This window comes from Fulmarus glacialis, unplaced genomic scaffold (assembly GCF_000690835.1).
Source record: "Fulmarus glacialis isolate BGI_N327 unplaced genomic scaffold, ASM69083v1 scaffold7818, whole genome shotgun sequence".
Classification (NCBI taxonomy): domain Eukaryota; kingdom Metazoa; phylum Chordata; class Aves; order Procellariiformes; family Procellariidae; genus Fulmarus; species Fulmarus glacialis.
This window is the reverse complement of record NW_009227645.1, coordinates 84314-106611: the sequence shown is the minus strand read 5'-3', so window position 1 is coordinate 106611 and position 22298 is coordinate 84314. Positions and strand designations below refer to the sequence as shown.

At 37.7% G+C, this 22298-nt stretch overlaps 1 protein-coding gene across 1 annotated transcript in view; it reads right to left on the bottom strand.

The window, feature by feature from the left end:
* Nucleotides 1-2091: 2091 nt before the first annotated feature.
* The window catches only part of MDN1 (MDN1, midasin homolog (yeast)), a 103542-nt gene continuing 83335 nt past the window's right edge, over nucleotides 2092-22298 (bottom strand). Inside the window, exons 80-103 of the mRNA XM_009583221.1 lie at nucleotides 20978-21457; nucleotides 20202-20428; nucleotides 19697-19843; nucleotides 19298-19470; nucleotides 18782-18943; nucleotides 18512-18649; nucleotides 18143-18284; nucleotides 17010-17179; nucleotides 16637-16780; nucleotides 15805-15940; nucleotides 14882-15198; nucleotides 14460-14621; nucleotides 13978-14079; nucleotides 13603-13804; nucleotides 12816-12983; nucleotides 11133-11290; nucleotides 9159-9248; nucleotides 8119-8234; nucleotides 7327-7501; nucleotides 7073-7146; nucleotides 6865-6979; nucleotides 5809-5872; nucleotides 3856-3998; nucleotides 2092-2507 (exon numbers count right to left, since the gene is read on the bottom strand). Of these exons, the coding sequence (XP_009581516.1) occupies nucleotides 2319-2507; nucleotides 3856-3998; nucleotides 5809-5872; nucleotides 6865-6979; nucleotides 7073-7146; nucleotides 7327-7501; nucleotides 8119-8234; nucleotides 9159-9248; nucleotides 11133-11290; nucleotides 12816-12983; nucleotides 13603-13804; nucleotides 13978-14079; nucleotides 14460-14621; nucleotides 14882-15198; nucleotides 15805-15940; nucleotides 16637-16780; nucleotides 17010-17179; nucleotides 18143-18284; nucleotides 18512-18649; nucleotides 18782-18943; nucleotides 19298-19470; nucleotides 19697-19843; nucleotides 20202-20428; nucleotides 20978-21457 (3994 nt within the window). The 3' untranslated portion in view covers nucleotides 2092-2318. The remainder of the gene's footprint in view (nucleotides 2508-3855; nucleotides 3999-5808; nucleotides 5873-6864; nucleotides 6980-7072; nucleotides 7147-7326; nucleotides 7502-8118; nucleotides 8235-9158; nucleotides 9249-11132; nucleotides 11291-12815; nucleotides 12984-13602; nucleotides 13805-13977; nucleotides 14080-14459; nucleotides 14622-14881; nucleotides 15199-15804; nucleotides 15941-16636; nucleotides 16781-17009; nucleotides 17180-18142; nucleotides 18285-18511; nucleotides 18650-18781; nucleotides 18944-19297; nucleotides 19471-19696; nucleotides 19844-20201; nucleotides 20429-20977; nucleotides 21458-22298) is intronic.

The window sequence follows — 22298 nt, the reverse complement described above, 5'->3', positions numbered from 1 at the left end:
CTGGCAGGTGGGCGCCTCGCCTCCCCGCTGCCAGCACACCGAGAAATCGTGCGTGCTCGTGCCCCGGAGCAACCACGGGGCTAAGCCCGGAGCCAGGCCCAAGGGCCTGCGTTACCCTCCAGTCGGGGCCCGCTGGGCTGCGGGAAGCCAGAGGTACTTCAGTAAGAGGCACCAGGAAGCGTACCCGAGTAGCCAGAGCTTGTGGGGTCTTTGTGCAGGCTCCTCTCGTTTTCTTTCTTCTAAAACTGCAAACGAACTCCAGCAACAAAACAAGCACCCAAGTTACAGGCAATACCCCAGCATTTCACAGCAGGGTTGGTGGAAGGCTTGTGCTTTGAAGATTGATGTAGCTGTAAGACTAACACACCTAACTGTAGGATCAAATTAAGATCTAGAAGTCATCTGAGCAATTGCAGAACACTAAGCTACCTTTTGCATCTTTTTAAGTAGTTGGTGGCTGTGCCCAGAGGTGCAATCGTTGCCAACAGTGCAAGGCACTGAAGGTTTCTTCAGCATGATGTGTCAGTGAATACAGACATGGAGCTGGCTTGCAAAGAAAAACAACAGTTAACTGATGCCTTTCCTTCTGTGTTACTTACTCAGTATTTCCTTCTACCAAATACAGTGCAAGCTCTTTGTTAATTACAGAGAAAAAACTTGGTTTGTTTAAACATTTGTGCAGTAAGCACTGCCCATAAAGTTGTGTCTCAGGCTGCAACAACAGCTCTGCAACAAACTATAATTTGCATTGGAAGTGTATCTATCTTTGCAATCTTAAGTTTTAGTTTCTAAAATATTTTCTCCAAATATTCAGTACAAGTCTGAAAGGGAAGTACACTCTGGAGAATTACCTAATAAACTAAACCCATCTACTTCCACAGTTAATTTCCCAAAGCACAGAGGTATTTGTATACATGTATGAGAGATCTCAAGAACCCTGGAAGGACATTATATAGTACCTGACATTTAAATTCTGATAGGATAGAGTTGCCCTATTGAGTTTTCAGTTCTGAAATTTCCTTATCATGAATTAGCTGTGGCAAAGCTACACAAATATGAGAAACAGCCTTGCTGGCCCATTTCACGCCTCTGGGTCTTGCCACTGCTGCATCTCCAAACAGCTACAGCAATACTTCAAGGAAGGTTCTATCTAGAAGCCAAAGAGAATGATCACATCTTTGGGAATACACCCACATTTCTAGCCCTTTTCTGATCAATTCCTGCACCACGCTTAGAATGAGACACCTTCAATTTTTGTATGCAAAGAAAATCTTCAAAGAGAGTTTAGACCAGGGGCATTTAAACAAAGTTTCCTTCGGATTTTCATTGAGAGAAGTCAAAAGACTGGACCCCTAATCAAAACTCTGTGCTGGCATATCCTCATAAAAGGAGGACAGGTGTTGAAGTTACATAAACCACAATACATTTTCACATGAAAATTCGTATTTGTGCACTGCTAGAGAATGCACAGCATTTCTATGTGGCAAATTTGGTTAATTTATTCAAGCTTTGATCAACTGAAAGAACAGACATCATAATTACAAACAGTGGTACCTCTTTTTATTAGTACAGACAATATAAGATGCATAGCTTTTGCAATGAAAAATCGTCCATGCTCTAAGACATCGGATTAATGGAAGGTCCTCAATGTCTGCCTTGGACAGAGGGGCAAACTTCACAGTGTAAACTGTTAATATAGGGATGATCATATGGCATTATTCATAAAACTCCCTGTCGATATTGTCAGACAAAAATCAGCAATAATTAAATAGGATGTGTTTAACTGCAGAATAGTTTCAAGTATTCAAGTACTTATTTTTTTGGTTGTTTAAAACCATCTGCTTCCCCTGCTCCCCCCCTCCTTCCCAAAGAGGCACCAGCCACACGGGTGAAGCTAAAGAATGCTTTTTTGCAAGACGCCTGAAGTTCTTCTAATGCAGAAATGCCTTCCCGGAAGCAAGACTGGTTTTCCTTATTGCAATAGACAGTGGTAGGAATAATTTTACCTCTGTGAACATTACAAATGCATTTTTTTTTTAAAAGTAATGTTATTACAAGGGAATTTGAAGAAAGTTTTATGTTATTTGTGGGAACAGGCAATGAGAGAAGAAGACAGCCTCACCATTGCATAATTCTCCTCTGACAAATGTGGGAGAACGCACCTAAGCCATTTTGTTCTTAGGCAGTCTGACTGCCAGGGGGCAGCTCCTGCACATTAATCATAGTTAGAAAGAGGCCTTACGAACTCTCCGGTGAAGTGCCATTTCGTGTATTTCAGCGGTTTAGCAGCAATTGGGTATTGACTTTGTCTACAAAGTCTACAAAGTGTCTGAGGCAGTCACCAGTTCGAACCACTGTCTGAGTGCATCACTGAGAGTTTCTGGAAGCACGTTCACATCTCTAAGGATCATGTAGAATGGGAATGGGAATTCTTCCATGTAAGATCTGATTTCAGGCAATTCTCCAGGTCCTTTGAATATAGGTACTTTAATGTCCAAAATGGAATCCTGTAAAAAAGAATTGATAGGCTGCTAAACCACATGCATCTTTTACAGACCTTTGATATTATTTATCCTATTTTTCAAATACTTACAATTCCTCCTCTGTTAAATTAAAAGTTCATAGGGAGTTTTAAGATTAAAAGCCGTAAGTGTTCAATGGTAAATCAAAAGCTGAACACAAAGCAGTTAAATGCTTTTGCCCTTTTAGATAAAAGTGCTCTAATCAACAAATTCTAGGCTAGAACAGACTAAGCTTAAGCTTCTGCAATACCAAGTTCTATAAATAAATCCTGTCTTTCCTTAGTATTTTATGATTTGAGTTTACTGTTATCACCTGAGTTTTATTTATACATTTGATGCCTTTCTGGCACACTGTCATCTGTAAGCTCTTTAGGGCTAAGAGTTCAACTTGCATTTGTGCAGTGATCTAATACAACATGATTCTTTAGCAAATTACTTTATAATATTTCAACAAATACTACAAAGACAAAAATCAGATTAAACTCCAACTGTGCTTCTTGTAAAGTAACTCCTTAGTTGCTCAGTGTAGCAGCTCAGAAAATTAATAAAGCTTATACAAAACAGATTTCACTGCCCAGAATTTTCATTTGACATTATAGCGAGGTTTCATCAGAACCTTGTAATAGTTTGTCAGCAAGAGAACTGTTCAATTTTCCAACAATAAATATAGCAGATCAGTTTTGTATGGAAAAATAAAGATACAGGAAGAAAACGTGAACTACAAAATTAGTCTTCACCTAATTCAAAGTAAGGCTTAAGTTTGCTCACTTACTGCACTACAGAGTCTCCCTGAAAATCTCCTGGATATTTCACCTTCCCAGCCAAGGAAATCTAAGTTTTCTTTCACAGCTACCAAATACAGTACCCAGCTTTCCCAGTTCAGGTACTAAATAACTCTCATATACTCCTCTGTCTAATGTTTAATCTCATATTGGCTCCAGCCATATCAAATGGAGACTGCTGTCAGAAATTATCAATTTGAATCAAAATTGAGATGAACAAAGTATTTCTCAAACTTTGAATTTGTCAGCCTGCCAGCTACTTCTCCGGTGGCCAAAATCTACTACCATTACATTTGAAGACAGGAGCTCTTACTTAGACTTTCTGTGGCATGGAAGCCAAATTTTTTTTTAAATACAAAAGAGAATAAGCATCACAGTAGGGAGAAATCATAGAAGATCTGACAGACATTGTGAAAAACTGAAACTGGGCTAAATATCTTCGACCTTTGCAAAAGATAAGATAGCTATAAAGCACTACAAAAGACAAGAAAAAGATTTGTATGTTTCTCATTCACTGCACTTGAATACTTCTCCTTTGTTCACTTACGTACCCGGGAATTAGGATTGTCCAACACCACGAAAATAACAAAGATATTGGCATTCTGAGCTGCTTGAACTGCTGCTGTCACTCGTTCCTTGCCTTCCAAGAAAAGGCCTCTTCCATCAGATACAATCAAAAGCAGCTGTGCTGTTTCTGAGCACAAAGAACATTTCAAATTCCAGTAAGTTAGAGTAATCCATTTAAAAGGCAAACAGAATATTTTGTTGTTAGTCCTATGGGTATAATGGAAAAACCCTCAGAGTATTCCTAAGGAAATTAAGTCTTTATCAAATAAAATTCTGTGACTTAACATTAAGCTGCAGTTACGATTGGGTCAAGAAAGACCATTTTTCCCACTGTGTAATACCATTGAGAATAACTGGGGAAAAAACCACTCCAGTCCATTTGTACCGTAATTAAGGAGGAAAGGCATGGAAAATACCTAATGAATTCAGTCATGGTCTTTCATGCCTGGTCCTCATCTTTCATGCTTGGTAAGTGCCTAGGAGTTAAATACTGGCTGAATTGTAAGAGTCCAGCCACTAGATCATAACTTCAGTAGAGCAGCAGCTGCTGCAATGAAATAGAGTCCAAATCTATTCTTCCAGAAGCAGGTACGTATGGGTGCATCTGTATTAGCATTTCACTTTGGACTACGACTGTGCTTTTGAAACATATTTCCCTGTTGTCCCCACTTCAATGGGCTTGGCTTCCATCAGAGAGCAATCTTGGGTTATTTTTGGAGGAAACTAAACCAGAAGACAGGCTCCAGAGGCACAATCAAGGCGGTCTAACTACTACAGGGCATTCAGCCCTCGGGACCAGATGAGCTAGTCTGAAGTAAACCTCCTGAAACATACACAGCACAGATGCTGGGTTCCTCAGCAGCAACCATTTTCTGGAGACGTGTTACTTGACCCACGTTGCCCCCAGAGCCAGAGATATATCCCTCTAAAGGGACATTCTAACTAAGTTATGTCTCTATCATCTTTTAATTACAAGGGAAATAACAGTAATTACAGTCGGGAACGCAAGCACCTCTCTCTTGTCCACCCCCCACAGCATAATGGCTAGGGAGGGATACAGAACGCTTCCTCCTTTTCTGCAGACAGGCCCTAAATGTGACAGGGCTTGGTCTTTTTACAAAAAGGGGTGATGTATCCTACCGCCTTTTCTCTTGCTAGCTCTCTGATTTTGGGGAGATGATTGCTGCTCCCTGATTGCTGCTGCTGCATCCCAGCCTAATTCAACAGGACTGGATGCTGCTCCCCCACTCAGAATATTCCGACAGCCTGTGGAAAAGCAGCTGTGGATTATAAATCCCAGATTGTCCATTTCTTGGAGTACTTTAACAACAAGAACTTTTTTAAAATATGGGTGCCACCATGACAAAGCTTTTAACCAGCCCAAACCAGCCTTTTAGGCTAACTATGGGTCAGCTGTGAGGTAACACGCCTTCCAGCTTTTCTGGGAAATTCAAGCAGCTCATGACCTAAACTTGCACCACAGTGAAAGGCAGGTAGGAGGCAAACACTTATCCTCCTCACAACAGTGTGCTTCTGGATACCTAGAGAAATCAGGCTCTCAAGCAAGAGCAGAATTGTCTAGGGAGTCAAGGTCACTAGGAAGCTGGACATAAAGCAGGCTAAACGCTCTAAAGCAGGCAGTGTCTAGGACTTAAACACAATCTGGAAACATGATGTAAAGGGAGGCAGGTAAGGCATGCCTTTTTAAAAAGCCTTAAACAAAATTTCAGCGAATTACTGACAAATACGAAGTTAGGCGTCTTTTGGGTTTTGAGCTAAATTTCAACCAAACATTCCTTTTGACAAAGCAAAACCCAAAGCCCTACTGCAAGTGATGTCTCAGTGCTAGGAGTCTTTCTGGCAGAATATTGCTTCAGGACTGTAGTGAGCATTCTGCTGCCAGGGAAACAGGCATAGTAACAAAAAAAAAAGCTCACCTGGATTAATATTTTGAGACAACTGCTGTGCTGCAGCAAACATATTTGCTGATGATTCTAGAAACTGCAGAGGAAACAAATAAGAAGATTAAGTTATCACATCATAAAATAATAAACTTAATAATGGTAACATTTTTAAAGAACACATTTCTGTATTTTAAATGCCAAGGTAGTTTAGTCTGACTACCTACACAGATACACAGTCCTTGGCATTTTCCTATATTAACTCCTGCTTCAAATTTAGCAAGTATTTTTGAACTAGAGAATCTTCAGAAAAGCCTTCAATCTGAATTTAAAATTTTTCCAATGCTAACAAAGCAATCAAAACCTCAGTAAATTGTTCAAGTGATTAATGGCATCATTAAAAATATACATACTATTTCTAGGTTGAACTTCTTTGGCTTCAACTTGCAACAGAAGTATCTAGTTACATATTCCCCATTAAAATTAAGGACATCAACTGTCAAGTCCTCTCAATTTTGGTGTTTATAAGATTACTGTTGAGCTATTTGGGTCCCCTCCTTTTCCGTTTAATATTAACGGAAGATCTTATTGAAGTCTGGAAAGGAAAGACTGCAAAAGCCTTCCTAAAAGAAGAACACTTTGCAGCTGTCCAGGAAGTATTACTACAGAAAGTTATTTTCTTCAGGAATCAGTCAAGTCTGACAAACTTACAGCCTGACAAACATACAAAGCTCTTCCTCCTATTACTACAGCAGAATCCATAGCATGAAAACCTCCTAAACTCCCACAAATTTTGATGTGATTTGGCATTGGGGGACCCAATAGTTTGTACCCAAAATACTGTTTAAGACCCAATACAAACAGAGAAAGATGAATGCTTAAAAATGGCATACATCAGAACTAAGAGTGAGAAAACACTCTTACTATTACAAAATTGTGACCATCCTGTCTCTTTGTTATCTCACCAGCTATCACACTCTCAAATACAAACCAGCAGTAAACATTACAAAATGACCGTGAAACCATGAAGCTGCTGATGTCTTGTCTGGAAAAGATTTGCAAACCTGTTGCCCTAGAGGGATTCTTGTGTACCTGGGCTATTTTTGTTTTCTTCTGTTGAAATTTGCAGAGACGCAATATCCGTGTCCCTGACTGATCACTGAACTGTTCGTGGAATGGGTGCAGCAGCTGAACAGTCTCTCCAAAGCTTTAGGAAAGAAGAAAAAGTTAGAGTGTGAAACCGGTACTTACATTCTGCTCTGAAGTCTTGAAGGAAAGTCAAGATTTCAAATAAACTCACCTACACACAGCAATTTGTCCCACTTCTAGAAGAGTCAGTGCATTTCCAATAACTGCCAGGGATTCATATGCAAGCTATTAAAGAAAAAAAGTTACATTAGAAAATAGGATATTCCAAGTTTTACTCACAGCTCAGTGTTAAATACGAAGAATGTTACAGAAATTATTTTTCATCGTCTAGTAAAATAAATGAAGAGACTTCCTATCTTTTTTCCTCTTAGTTTCTTCATACTTCTTCCAAGACGTTTATTTTACCTGTTTAGAGTGATTGTCTATCATACTAGAGGAATCATCAATAGCCAAGCAAATCTGGTACTGTCGTTTACTGGGCTTGGTCCTTCGCAACCAGATCTTATCTTTTCGGAACTGACTGGCAATATATGGAATCACTTTGCGCATGTTCAATCTCTTCCCTGTTCTGTAGTCTCCTCTGAAAGTTAAGAAAATGACATAATGACAGGGATTATCAGCAAATATCTCATTCTGAAAATCCTGGCATATGCAGCAAAATAACAAAATTTTGTAAAACATAATAAAAACAAATTAGTAGCTCTAATATTCGTATTTAGGTATAGATCAAAAAATCTGACATTTTTAATGCAACATGGATATTCAGTGTTTTTAAAAGAAGTTCTTAAATCTAGGTGCCTAAAATGGAAGGAAGACCTTGAATTTAGACTCCTCCAGTTTGAAACAAGTCTAGATCTCTTAAAAAAAAAATCACTTAATGTTAAAACCAATGTAGAACATTTTGACATTCAACATAATCTTTGACTCAATAGCACTTCACGGGTTTAAGTTGGTTTGATCACCTGTTGCACAGAAGAAAAAATAGGAGGCAGTATCCTCAGGATGGATACCTACTACTACATCACGTTTGCATTTTATAAAATAACCTAGCGTTCCTATACTGAAGTAAAATGAACGCATTTGCAAACACGAGTAATTGCTATAAAGCAACAACATCGAGCTGCAGTTATGCAGAGGTTAAAGCCCTCCAAAACCAGGAGTTTAAAGACACTAGAAGCTCAGAAAGACCCAACTTACTTCAATTTGGCTGCCTGAGTGGGTTCCAATATGAGTCGTAGCTGTTCACAAAGCTGCTGTGATAGAGGAGTTGTCAGTACTAAATACCTCTGCCACAACTGTGCTGCTTCCTTCTCCTAAAACATCATACATCACAGAAAGAAATAAAAGTGAATTATGAAAAAAGCCCAAAAGTTGGGAAGCACTGCCTGAAAAAAACAAACCTCAGTGTACCAAGGGGGAGGTAGTAGGTAACTAACAGCTGGAACTGTGAGGGTGTCTTGTGAGCACTCCATAAAGATGACAGTTTGCATTCAACTTAGCATGCTCCTTGCTTCTACAAAGCTGCAATGTGCAAATGACCATTCCTCTAGGAGTACACAAAGCAACTTTGGCATTGCTATTGATATAGGAAAATCTTGTAACGGCCAGCGTCTGATAGCTGGTATTACAGCAAGGCAAGCTGTAAAGTCTGCTAGGTTCTCTATTAGCCAAAACCAGTATTACTTACATTAATTAAAATTCAGCAAAATTGTTAAGCCTCTACACTGGCTATTTCATTCAGGAATTACTTCCAAATATGGTTTACAATTCATGACTAGGACAGTCAGAACAACTATCATATTCTGGTTCTGCTGTTGGTTAGCTCAAACTCCACCACTGCAACTGAAGGAGACAGCTTGTGTCCATCATAATTTTGTGAAAGTGGTGTCCAGCACTTAACTGCAGGTGACAACTCAAAACGGAAGGTGCTTGGCAGGACTGAGAAAAATGTTTCTAACTATTCAAGTTTTAGAAGTCATTATCAGCAGAGTAACTTTCTGCAAATAGCACACAGCACGTTCAAAATAAGATCTGAAACATCATCCTGCTTTAAGAATAATGTTTTTTTTTTCCAGAATAAGTTAAATATAACAACAAAAATAGCATCTAAATCATGCTATTTTGAATATTTAGATTCCAGCCTGCTTGGCTTCCTCAATGCTTCAGCAGTAAAACAAGATGAAATAATGCAATGAAGAATTCTTATGACAGTTTTATACTAAAACGAGGTCACGAACCTCATCTGGAGTTCCAGACTGCTGTGTCTGCCAAGCTTCCAATTGCCTTTCAAGTTCCCTTCTTAGCTCTTCAGGATCTCTGACGATGTGCTAGAAGTGTAGTTATGAAATTTATGAGACAGAAAAATAAGTTCACACATCTGGTGATTCCCAAACTATAGTGAAGTACAAAAAAGTAAAAATGCATTGTTCTTACTCTTTTAGACACAAAAATACCTGAAAAAACTTAAATGAAGATTCAAAATCTCCATTTTTTTTTAATAGCTTCCATGAACAGGAGCGATAATACCTCCCCACAAATACCTGCATCTGTGACACAATCAACACAGAAACAAAGCTAGGAACATCTATGATGCAGACACTGAAAATAATCAAATACAGAACTTTGAGATAATTCAATGAAATGATCTTGACAAACACCAGATTTAATGACAGTATAATGGAAATCCAACTACTGAATACTACCTATCTAGTATCTTCCAAAATATAATATGCTTCACTTAATTATAGTTTTTTAAAAGCTTCATTCAAACCACTGAAAGAATTGAATGACATCTTCCTCTTTACCTGCCAGCAAATACTATTTGATAAACCATTCTGTTAAAGGACACCCAAGCTTTATTACACTTCTTTTACTTTTATTGTGCTTTCAGTGACAACTTCTGTTCCTGACTTGCAAAACCATAGTTTAGCCAAACATTAGTATATGGTCTGCATAATCTGCACGTTTATCAATTAAAGAAAATAAGCCTATGAATGCAAATTCAACAGCACCAATAACTTCTCATTCCTCAAGAAGCAGCAGCAGTCCCTCTGGTCACCTACTGCAGGTTTAAGGAAGGGAGGAAGAATGTACATGGAGGGGGATTCTTCCCTCTTCCTTTTGCTGAAAGGTGAGAACTTGTGCTTCTCCCCCAGCACCGTTTCTCCCTTCCTCTTTGACTGGTGCTGCAAGAGCTCCCCCGCCTGTTTAAGGTGTTGCATGTCAATTGGAAAACAAAACAAAACAAAAACCCCAACAACAAAAAAGGCACCTAACTATTCTGAAAATAGGAGAACACTCTTGCATTCAGCAGCCTTCTTCCAAAGAGCTGCAACATTCGGCATTAAGATGGAAATACCAGGTATAGCTGGCACACAATCCTTTCCGTGTTGTGCATAGAAACAGTAAAATATCGCCCTCCAAGTATGTACTCAGGACACAATATTGTAACTATGAAAGGTCAATACTTCTGAAAAACAGACACTGAAAATATTCTTACTTTATCAACTGGTTATCCACCATCAACTGCTTCTATGCCATAGCTCTTTATGATAAAATGTGCTTTTTCACATCTAACAGTTTGCACTGGGCAACTGTGAGTGTTACATAGTTCTATGTAACTGAGTGTTACATACATGCTCTAGGATTTTCTAGGCTATGATAATATCTTTTGAATTGAGACATTCATAAAAGGCTCACAAAGGTTCTATAATACTTGCAATCAGATTTTTTGAGGAAGTAATATATTGTGATGAATTAACTGAGATGAATTCTTTGTCCATAATGGTGTTTTAAAGTCACTGACGCCTAGCTCTCTCAGCACTCTGAACCCTTTTTTTATCTTCAGGCCACATTCCCTTGCCCATCACTTTCCACTCTACCCAAGCATTTGATCAGCAGATTCATCTGGGCAAAACAGTTCTTGACAGTTAGAAAAACAAAAGTTTTTTTTTTTTCAAAAAGAGTGAGGATGGGACCTTCCCGCATAAGGATGGGGAGGACTTGTCATTTTAAAGTATTCATTTAGCTGCATATACAACAGTTGGTTGTGTACTACTTTTCATTCTGCTATTAAAGAACAGCAAGCTATTGAGTTGTCTGAATGAAAGTAATTCTAAACTTTTGCATTCACAGAGTTTCACTAACGCAAGTCAAATAAAACAGACTGTTTCTACTACTGTAGTTTTAAGAAGACACATTGGGTATCATACCTGGGGAGTGTGCACCAAAAACTGATGGGCTGTATGTATGGTTGAGTCCTTGCCTCTCTCTGGCTTCTCTTCAGTCACCTTTGGTAGCTTTTCTGTTGTGGAGTCATTAACATCCTCCAAATCAAAAGTCTGGATCTCTGGCTCCGCTTCACCTGGTCCTACAATCACAAAACTAGTTACTAACTTTGTGGATCACACATAATACAAGAACCAATACTGTATCTTGACCCTTTTACAAAGTGTCTCACATGCTTTGTAGTGCAACCCAGACATTATTTTTTTCTAAGAAAAGTGCACAAATTTTAAGACAATCAATTCTAGGAAGAGGATGAATACACCTTGCAGCTCACTGGAACAGATAAATATGCATTTCCTTTTGCAAACTGTTCTTCTCTCTTATAACCTTCTTGCCAAATGAACAAAATATTAGCGAACAGATCTTTAACACCTAAAAATTCCATTGGTGAAGTACATTTTTTGAGCTTCATAGCCTCTCTGACAGAGTGACAGGAGGTATAAAGCAATTTGAGAACATTGAGAAAATCATCATTAAGAAAAAAGTAATGGCCATATTTTCTTATCTCATCTTTTACTCTCTAGGTTTGTAATGGAGCAGTTTCCTATAAAACAGAAATCAATTTACAAATAAAGGAATGGACTAAAGATTTTCTTTTATTATTGTTTCTACTATACTACACTGTTTAACAACTCATTTTTTAAGAATTCTTCTAAGAAAAAAAAGAGTATGACATTGTAGGAGATGTTTCAAAGATCCTAGGTTTTCAGAACATACTGTTAGAGAATCATTTGGAAAAACAAACAGACGGATTACATGCATGTCTGTACCATAAAGCTAATGAGTCTAGCAAGAGATTTAAGTGAAGAGTTCACACCTGAAGGGAGTGGGAGGCAAGAAGGTGAATTCAGGCTGGTAAAACTCTTGTCTCCCCTCTCCAGCCACCTTTTGTGTTGTTTGATAAGAAAGCCATTTAAAATTCCAAGCTACAGTGTCATTTACTTAGATCAATCAAAATTAAAAACTTCTGTTGCAATTGGCAAGAGATATTTATTTATACCTAGCTTATTTTGTCTGTGTGGGCTGCGTGGCTGGCAAGTCAGACCTATCTTCTCATCTACCAACCATTCATACCTGATAGCCATTTTCTGTTACGCAGCTCAGTTTTGTTTTGTTTCATTCCCACTTAAGGAAGAAAGCAGTGAGAGAGTGACACTTCGGTGCTATCTCACCGGATGTCGTTCAGACCAGCTCCTCAACTTCTTGATGCTTTGCCAGAAGTTACACACAAAAAAAGTTGACTTATGTGGTGCTGATGCTGGTGACACTAGAATGCATTGTTATATGCCAATTAATTAAGCGAATTGGCATTGCATCTAACAGCAGGAAAGTGTTTGCTTTTTACTTCTTCAAAGAAGTGGATAAAGATTAAAGACCATTAACTTGAAAGAAAGCAGCAAACACCTCTGTCACTCAACCAATTTAGCAAAGGCTAATGCTGGTTACTAGGCAGGAGTAAGAATGCTGCTGCAGAAAAGTCAATTAAGACCAGATGTTTTAGTCTTATAAAACGTATACACATCCATTACATGCAAATATAAATATCTACATATACATTTAAAGATGCACATCAGCGTACACTTAGAATGTTTTTTAAGTTAATGTACCAGGAGTTTTAGATGACTTCTTTTTTTCTGGCTTCAGCTCCTCTGTGTCTATTGCTCTGAGATCCTCATTGTTCTGCATTTCTGTTTCCATAGCTGCATCTTCAGAATCTCCCTCTTCCTGTTCTTCAAGAGGCATAATAGGTTTCTCTTGCTCCTTGCTAGCTACATCTGTATAAAGGCAACAATACTTATTAAGGGGAAAGAGGAAGAAAAAAGTGAAGTAGGCCACTGCCTAACAGTTTTAGTGAACTTCAGAAGAGATCTGAGGTATTGTCTCAAACCTCAGTTTTATTTTTCACTGTGCTGTACCATGTTTTGTCAATGAGCTATTGCCCTGAAAATCTGATGAACAAAATAGACTAGTTACTTTAACAGAAAGCAATTTATTTAATTAAATTTAGATTAATGTTTTTAAAGAGACATCAATTTGTTTGATACAGAATAAAGAACCTGTTGCGTTATCCTAAATATTTTGCGTGTGTGGTAGCAGTTTGGGCTTCAAAATAATTGAAGTAAGATTTGGAGAGAATAGATTTTAAATATATTTATTAAACTAAAATCCATTTTTATGAGTCAATTCAGTATTTTCAAAAATGTTATCATGAGTTTGAACCTGATTGCCAAAAAGTAGCATTTGTTGTAGTGAAATGGTGCTACATCTTAAACCAAAGCAAGGATTGTTAAACATAACTTCAAAAAAAGTACTGGGAAAAACTACAGTGAATAGGAGCGCTTCAGGATTTGATTCTGCAATGACAACTCTTTACACCCAGAAATACCGCTGTACCATATGTCTGTGCATCATAGCATTCGGAGCCTTGTTTAATATGTTCAAATGCATCAGCCTCCTCCACGTTTTGTTTAGGCTGAGTTGTATTCTGCTTTGCTTCACTGCTGGATTCTATGGTTCTCAGTCGCTTGTGGATATGTTCGTTGTGATTGCCCATTGAGCGCTCATTGTCTGCCTGACCAGGTTTCCTCTTGAAACTCTGAAAAAGAACAAATTAACGCCGTGAACTTCAAGTGAGGTGCAACCAAACACCAATTAGAACAAGAGTTCTAACAAGGAGAAACTGAGTCCTGCCTATTTGCTGGTTAGTACTAAGACATTCAAATTAAAAAAAAAAAAAAAAAAAAAAAATATTGAATGGAAGAGATGAACCTGAGTATTTTTTCTGCTTTGCTTCTGAGAAGCCATCCGGGCCATGCGCGTGGATTCATGGCCTTCTGATTGATTTGCACTTGAAGCTCCACTTCCGTATTCCTGAGAGACCAAAAAAATTGCAATGGTAACTGAACAGGGATTTTGTAACTGTTGTAGACAAATTTGAGAAATTAAACTGCAGTGCTATGCTACCTGCTATTGTGAATGACAAACGGCTCACAACTGCAAGTATTATTCTTGTGAAGAGCAGACATGACAGTTCAGCAGCTCAACAATTAGCATAAACTTACCATGCAATTTTCACTGCTATGAAGGTATCTACATGGTCTTCAAATTTTTTCAATGAATTTATAACTGGTGTTCTAAAAATTGAATCTTAGACACAATTCTTAAAAATATGGCAGCAATTCCTTGATTGTAACTTGAAAACATATTCACAAGTTCAGCATTTTTAACTAGGACGCTTCCATGTAATTTACCTCTTTAGACTGGTCTCTTTCTGAAGCCTCTCCAGCCAGCTCAACAGCACTGTCACTCTGCAGGTTGTCTTGCCCAGTCTGCCCTTGTGTTTCATGCTCCATTCTTTCCTCAGGCTCAGGGATCTGTTCATCCATCTCTGCATTATCTTTACCCTCTTCTTCCTGAAATAACATCAGTTTATTTTAACATTCTAAAAAACATCAGGAAACAGAAGGCCAAGGAGGTAACAGGAATACAGATGACAGAAATACACCAGTTTAATAGTAAGCACATCTCTTATCTTGATGAAGATTTTCACTAACATTACACCTACTCAATGTCAAATTTGTTTCAGAGTATCATCCATTTCTTAAGTCTTGTATAAGGTAATCTAAAAAAAAAAAAAGGGAAGAAAATCAGGCTTTTATTTATTATTTTCTACCTGAGGTTGAAGGCCTTGGTCAGCAGCAGGGATTCCCTTATCTTCAGCAGATTCATTTTTTTCGTCATCAGGTGGTTGTGACTCTTCCTCTACTGCTGCATCTTCAGTGTTCCCTGCATTTTCTTCTTGATCATCAGCATCTTTGTCCTCTTCATTCTCCTTCTCCTCTTTATCTTCAGAAAGACCTTCTTCAGCTGGTTCTGCATCTTGATCATCTCTTTCTGTCTCACCAGTATCCTCTTCATTCTGTTCTTCTGTCTTCTCTGCCTCATTTAAATCAAGAGGTCTCTCATCTACTTCAAAAGCATTCTCTTCTTCTGGATTAAAAAAATCAGAAAGGTATACAAAACTTTCAGTTAAGTACAGAGACAGTGAGTATTACAGATACTTGGAATAAAACTGCCCAGCCTATCAAAAAAAATCTTAAAGAAAATATTGAGAATTTTATACGTAGAATCTATGATTTTCTTTCTAGAGCAGATGATAAAAGTCACAATTGGTTTGTAACTAACAATATAGCAGGATGAATTCCTATTAACTTCCTTGAACCTAATATTTTTGAGGGTCAGTTGACTTTGAGTGCAAATGCTTGTAAGTATCATAGGAAAAACTGAAACCACAAAAGCAACTGGACAATTAAATAAGGAGCTTCTAGCATAAATTAGGGTGTATCACTTGGATAACATGAGAAAGCCTGCTCCACAGTGTGCGTGAAAGGAAAATGCTGTAATGTTCTTATCTGGCCTGCATTTGGTATCTTGATATTTTGATACACAAAGGTGAATTTGCAGCTCCTTGTTATACAGAATCCTACCACCACCTCTCTTCTTTCTAGAAAGAAAAAAGAGCTCATTATCTGACTGTTCCTCCCTATTTCCATTTGGCTTTCATCTGGAAACCTGTAGAGAGATTTTCAGCTGTACCTTCATCCTCTTCCTCCTCATCACTCTTCTCATCACTCTCCAGGTTCAAATTATCAGGAAGGTCCAAAGGTTCAACTTCAGCCTGCTTTTCTTGCTGGCCATGATAAGGATCTACTTCATTTTCATCATACTCACGCTGTCAGCAAAAGAATGGCGGGGAAAAAAAAAAAAAGAACAGGTATATTATAAGTGAGAGGAAAGGCAAAGATGAGAAGTAAGATACTATTGCATTCTCTAGGGCACAGAAATACTGGATACAATATTACATTCTGATCAGTTAAAAACTAGTTTCCAATGGTACACATCCTTATGCATGAATAGCAGAAAAAGATTAATTTCAGCAAATGCATTTACATAAATTATTACTTCTTCAAAACAGCATGTTTTGTGTTCAGAATCCAATTTTCCTAGCTGAAAGATTCTGAACAGAATCTGCACTCTTGCATACTATGCAGAATCTTCAAGCATACTGTATACAGATTCTTGGGATAAGTCCCACTGACTTAAGATGTTTCTGTTGCTAAACACAATAGAAGAACAACTTTTTAAGCTGCGTCCATCAAAACATCAATTCAGTGTAAAGCCTATTTTGGCAGTCGTTACAAGTTCAGGTTAGTGCAAACAAAAATTCTTTCTGGGATTATGGATCAGAAAATAGACACATATTACAATGGATACAATGTGGTTTATTTTTACCTCTGAAATGAACTAACTTTTTTCAGTGCACTTCACTATTAAATAAAGAGCATTTCAAATTCTCAGAAACACATGATGTGAGCAACAGGAGATGGTTTAACAGCAAGATACTCTAGGTAGTCCAAATAATTTTTACCTCATCAATTTGTTCATGGATTTTTTCTTTGCTTCCACTGTCCTCTTCTTGTTGCTTGTTTTCCTCATCCTTGGGAGGCTGTTTTTTATTATCCTTGTTTCCTGTACCCAAATTGTCATCTTTTGCAACGAGCTCCGAATCCTCCTATTAACCAACAAATTCAAAAGAAACTCAATTATGCTACCTGCTTCTCAAAGAGTGACAAGACATCATCTCCTACAGAAAAAAAGACAACACTAAATAACTTCTGATACACTCAAATTATCCCTTTCCAAGACCAAGAGCTATGCTTGGAAGTTCACCGTGTAGGTCACATCAAGTTAACAGAGTTTAATTCCTTTGATATTCTTCTTCCCACCCCTTTTGTCTTTACCTCATCCATTCCTGGTCCTGTTTCTTCTGTTTTACTACTGGCATCATCATCTTCATCTTCATCTTCATCACCCCAGAGCCTCTCATCCAGTTTATCATCAGCTTCAGCATTATCAAGATTTCCCATTTGCTTATCCAGCTCCTCCTCTTCATCTGAATTTTCATCATTTTCTGTGTACAGTTCAGAATGTGTTTCAGTACAGAAGAGATAAAGCTGACTTTTTTAACTTCAGAAACAAACAAGCAGTCATACTTAGCACCTTCATTTCATCACCCTATGCAGTTAACTGAGAGATGCGGAAAAAGACACACATGCACTAACACCCAGAAGAGCAGGTTCCTAATTATGTGGTTCAGAGTGTTCTCTCGGACATATGGACACACAGAGCATTCTCTCCCTTAGACTAACAAGTCCCAGGTGCAAAACTTGGATGATTTAAACCCTCTATTCCTTACCCTCTCCGTCCTCCATTTTCAAAACGTTTTGGCATTAGACTGGGAGGGGGAAGGTCCATTCCATTTTATCTGTTTATTAGTTTGGGAACTTCCCTTCTTGTGCAGATGAACTTATTCTTGGCATTTTGTCAGAGATTTGAAAGTAGATTAACACTACCGTAATTTGAAAGCCATATCAGTTTCAGATATTCAAACTCTTACCCTTTGAAGTGAAGAACTGCTACCTTTTGGGTGAATAGCAATTTGAATGAATCTACCAAATGTTGCTATTTTTTCTGTTTTAAAAAGGTAAAGTTAAATTCTTTTCATTGCTTAAAAGTTAGCAATAGTTTCATTAGTCACATTTTGAAGTTAACTACAGCCATATTCTCAAGTCTTCTGTTGATCTTCAACAGCTCCATAAGGTCAGTGACTAATTTTAAACTGCTTCTATAGGTCAGCTCACAACAGGAAGAATCGTCTCCCTTCATTCCAAAACCATCACAGTGAAAGAAGAGAGACAATATTTTCTTTGTACACTTCTTAGCATTCATATTAATATTTCATAGTATTCATATACAAAATGGCACTGCTCTGTTGTTGAACACTGACTTTTCAGTATATGCTTAATTATATAAAAGTATCAACCGTTATTGGATTGATCTATAACATAAGTTTGCCATAGTGGAAGGACCAAACCTTTTTTCTCCTGTTCTCCATCATGCATTTTTCCTTCAAAGTCTTCTGACATTTCAATTGCATTGTCTTCTCCTTCAATGTCTGGTTTAGAATCTTGATCCTCTTTCTCCTTCTCTTCACCCTTTTGAAAACTGTCTTCTATCTGAATTATTGGTAAAGCCAAAAATTACAATGGATCTTGCCTATATATTAAAGCTTACTTAAAGTATCACAACAATATTTATAAGCTTATATGCAAAGATAAAAGCCAACCTAAACAGGAGACTGAAGGTAACTTCATGTTTCTTTTACCTGAAACATCCGCAACATGGATTTCAAGGGCTTTTTCAGTTTTATTTGAATTAAACAAGAACAACCCCAAACACTTGCCTGATCTTCACTTTCTATTTTGTCGCTCACATCCTTCTTGCCTTCCCCATCTCCAATACCACCGTCCTCGTAATCATGAAACTGTGTTGCTCCCTCTCCAGCTTCATCTTCAAGTAATTCTTTTGGCAGACAAAATCCCTACAAAGGCAAACAGAAACTCAAAACTTCCTGTATTAGTAAGTACATCTTTCAGCTTAGTTTCTACTTAAGACTTTTGTATACATTAAATATATGCTTACCATATATCCAGTGTTATCTCTAATAACTTACCTTTTGGGCAAGCTCTGTAAAAATGCTAGTTAGAACAGAAAGCAATTTTCCAGTACTCCTGTGAGATGCCAGTGAAACAGTGAGGTAGAACAGGATAAGGTCTGAATACTTGCAGAGCATGGGCTTTAGACGCACCAGCAAATAGCAGGACTGGTTGAAGAACTGCAGTTAAAACCAAAGAACAGCTGTCAAACACGATTATGTACATTCTAAGATGCACCTCAGAGAGGGTGATGATAGAGACTGAAAACAGATGCTCAAACCAGAAATATCAGTAGGTGAGTTTCAATACAATTTCTAAAATTTCTGGAGCTTTTTCTAGATTTTCACAAAAATGAGAACTTTTCCTTCTTACTAAAGGAACGTCTGGCTTTTGCACTACAAAAGAGTACCTGTATTTGGCCATAATTTCTCACATGCTTCTAGTTCTAAGGTATTGGACAATAAGAAGCAATGCACATTTAACCAAAGTTCACAATTCCAAATCTTTTGAGACCCTTAAGCCAAAAACTCTACCTTATGTTTATCTGAAGTGTAATCTTCCCCATAAGATTTCAGGTTCTCCAGGAGTTCTGAAACTGCTAAAATTGCCTTCTGCACATGCAAAGAATCCAAATCAGCAGAGAGATCTTCATCCAAAAGCTTAGTTATATGTCCTGCTTTAATCACGTCAAATGAGGCTGCATCCTCTTTGTTTGAAATACATAAAAAATATCGAAATCAAGTCAGACATTCTAAAAATACTATAGCAAGCAATCTAGAAATATCTATCCTATCTGCTTAAATAGACAACTTCTATTAAAATGGCAATTTCCTTGTGTATTGGTACTTCCACTAGACACACAGTTTAAGGAATTTTTAAGTTTGCATAGTTTAAACTCTCCACCTCCCCCTTAAGTAAATTAACAAACGTACCATTTTCCTCTGGAGATTTTTCTTCCTCTTTTCCATCTTCCTGTTTTCTCTCTACCAAACACTGGATGGCATACAGAACAACACGGATAACAGTTTCCACTTTTGCTGAGAAAAGCTCCACAAACTCTTCATCTGACCGTTGATTTCCTTTTGAACCATAACACAGGCAGTTTTACATAGAAACACATTAAATTACAGGTTACTAAGTTTCCCCTATGCAAGGAGCATGATAAGCACTGTGCAATTTTTACTACATAGTTCTGCTAAAACCTCCTTGCTAATCCTGACCTACAACTATGGTGTAAGGTCTGTCATCAACAGTGACTAAAGGGAAAAAAAATATTACTGCACAAATAAAGTCTGGACTAAGTTTTGGAAGTCTGAATTTCATCATGTGTTTCTGGATATCTGAATGAACATGGAGCCATCTTCTGCAATAACCAAACTAATGAATTCTTATATGTTTATATAAATCACAAAACAGGCAGAGAAGAATTGTCCTTACCACTGCAATCTGACATGGAAGCAAGCAGCTGTGTTCTCCAGGCTGTGAAATCTGCAGATGTGTTATTAACAACTTCTTGTATATACTTTAGGCTCTTGATTAGGGCCATCTGATTTGCAGCTTGCCTCTCTTCCCCATTTGGAAGAAATAGGGACTCTATGCCTTGTAACTGAGCTGAGACTTCCAGCAAACAACTCATAGTTGATGTGCAAACTTCAAAATCTCTCCTGCAACAAGAAATACCATAATACTGAAAGAAGAACAAACAGTTCAATTTAAGATGAAGCCTTTTCTTGGGGCACGGATGAGGGGGAGGCAGCTGACCTCCATCTTGAACTTATTAAATAAAAAGTTTGACAACAAGTAGATGTGCCACTTACACTGTTTGAAGCGGAGAGAAAATGAGAGGATTATTATTATTAAATAGGCTACAGATTTCTTTTAAAATAAAAATTTCTTCATTAAATTGTCATTTGAAATTCACCTCATTAATGAAGGAGCTGTGAGATTGAAATCCCAGGAGACCAAAGACAAACTGAGAAGCTGAGATGGACCAATTTTTTTCTGACTTGTCAGGGGAGTGGGAGAAGACACATACATTTGTTTAAAAAGCCAGGCAATGCATTTTGCAAGAAAAACGAACGGAAACAAGCTTCAAGAGCACCTGAACACACTTTTCAAGATACGCATAGGCAAACATTTTCAAGATGATTTCACACATCTTATATGAACATAAAACATACAGAGATTCAATTTCATGCACATGTAGAACTCACCAGGAATAAAACAAGGTCTCACATGACTGTTGTCTTATTTTGTCCACTTCTGCTTTCATTGCCTTCACATTTGCCAGCATCGCAGTCAATTGTGTAGCTAGCTGCAGCCATAACTGATCCTTATTTCGCATCCTGCATCCAGGAGGCAGTTGCTCAATTGTTACTGGAGACAAGTATTTTAGCTCTGAGGGAATTAGGTCAGGTATTCCCGTAAAAACATTTCCCATTTCAGGTCCTGAACTCTGAAAAATGTTTGTTTTGACATCTGTCCTTTCATTGTCACTACACTTCATTAACTCTTCTTTTGGGCAGCACTGTATAAACCAAGACAGCTCCTCAAGAACCATCATGCACTGCATGGAAAGTTGCTGCAGTTTGTCAGTCCAGCGTTGAATACTGTCTTGAGGAGGAAATGCTACATTATATTCTCTGTCAGCAGTCAACCTAGAATCTATCTCTTGTATACAACTCAGGAGGTTCCTGGTTAAGAAGAAAGAAGGAAAAGTTACAATCACTGAGTTTTATGTTATACTTCTCTTTTAAAAGCTCAATCAATTCAGACTAAATTCATAAAAGATCTAGATAATATGGACTCAGTGGAAGTCAACCTTTTTCTGGAAAAACTAAAATGATAAGTTTGGGGTTTTTTTTTTTTAAAGTTTTATTTAGTGACTTTTTCTCTCCATTGCATATGTTTGAGTTGTCCTGAAAACAGAGCTTGTGAGATTTCTCAGAATCTCACTGTCTTTTCAAACAATCCTTAATCCTGATACTCAAATATTGTTCATTTTCCCCCATTATAAAAGCAAATTAGATTCTAACACACCTTCATTCTCTAAAGTGCTGTGTAACAGTCAGCTCATAACAAATGATGAATCTGACTTGCAATGAAAGTCACAGCAATGCAGATAAATGTCTTAGAAGTTTTACTATTCCTGCAACTGTAAAGTTGAGGAGTTTGTGTTTCAGGCTTTTGTTTGTTTTGTTGGGGGTTTTTTTGTTTGTTTTTTCAAGTTTCCTAGGGTTAATATAAATTTTGCACCAGTAATCTCCAGTCTAGATTTCCTTCCCTGTACAAAGGAAATAGCTCCTGACCTAACCTCAAGAAGTTTTATGGATTACATTAGTGATGAGCACAAATATACAGAACAATGGAGCTTGCAGTGAAACTGATGAGACAAGCAACAGAGTGAAAAATCACATCAAGTAAGAAAGATTTCCTATGCACTTTTCCTTTTACAGTTTTGACATAAGATCTAGTATCTCCCACCCTTCTAGAATTTTTCTTTGTAAGCTGTTGAGTTTTTTTCATTTTGGCTCA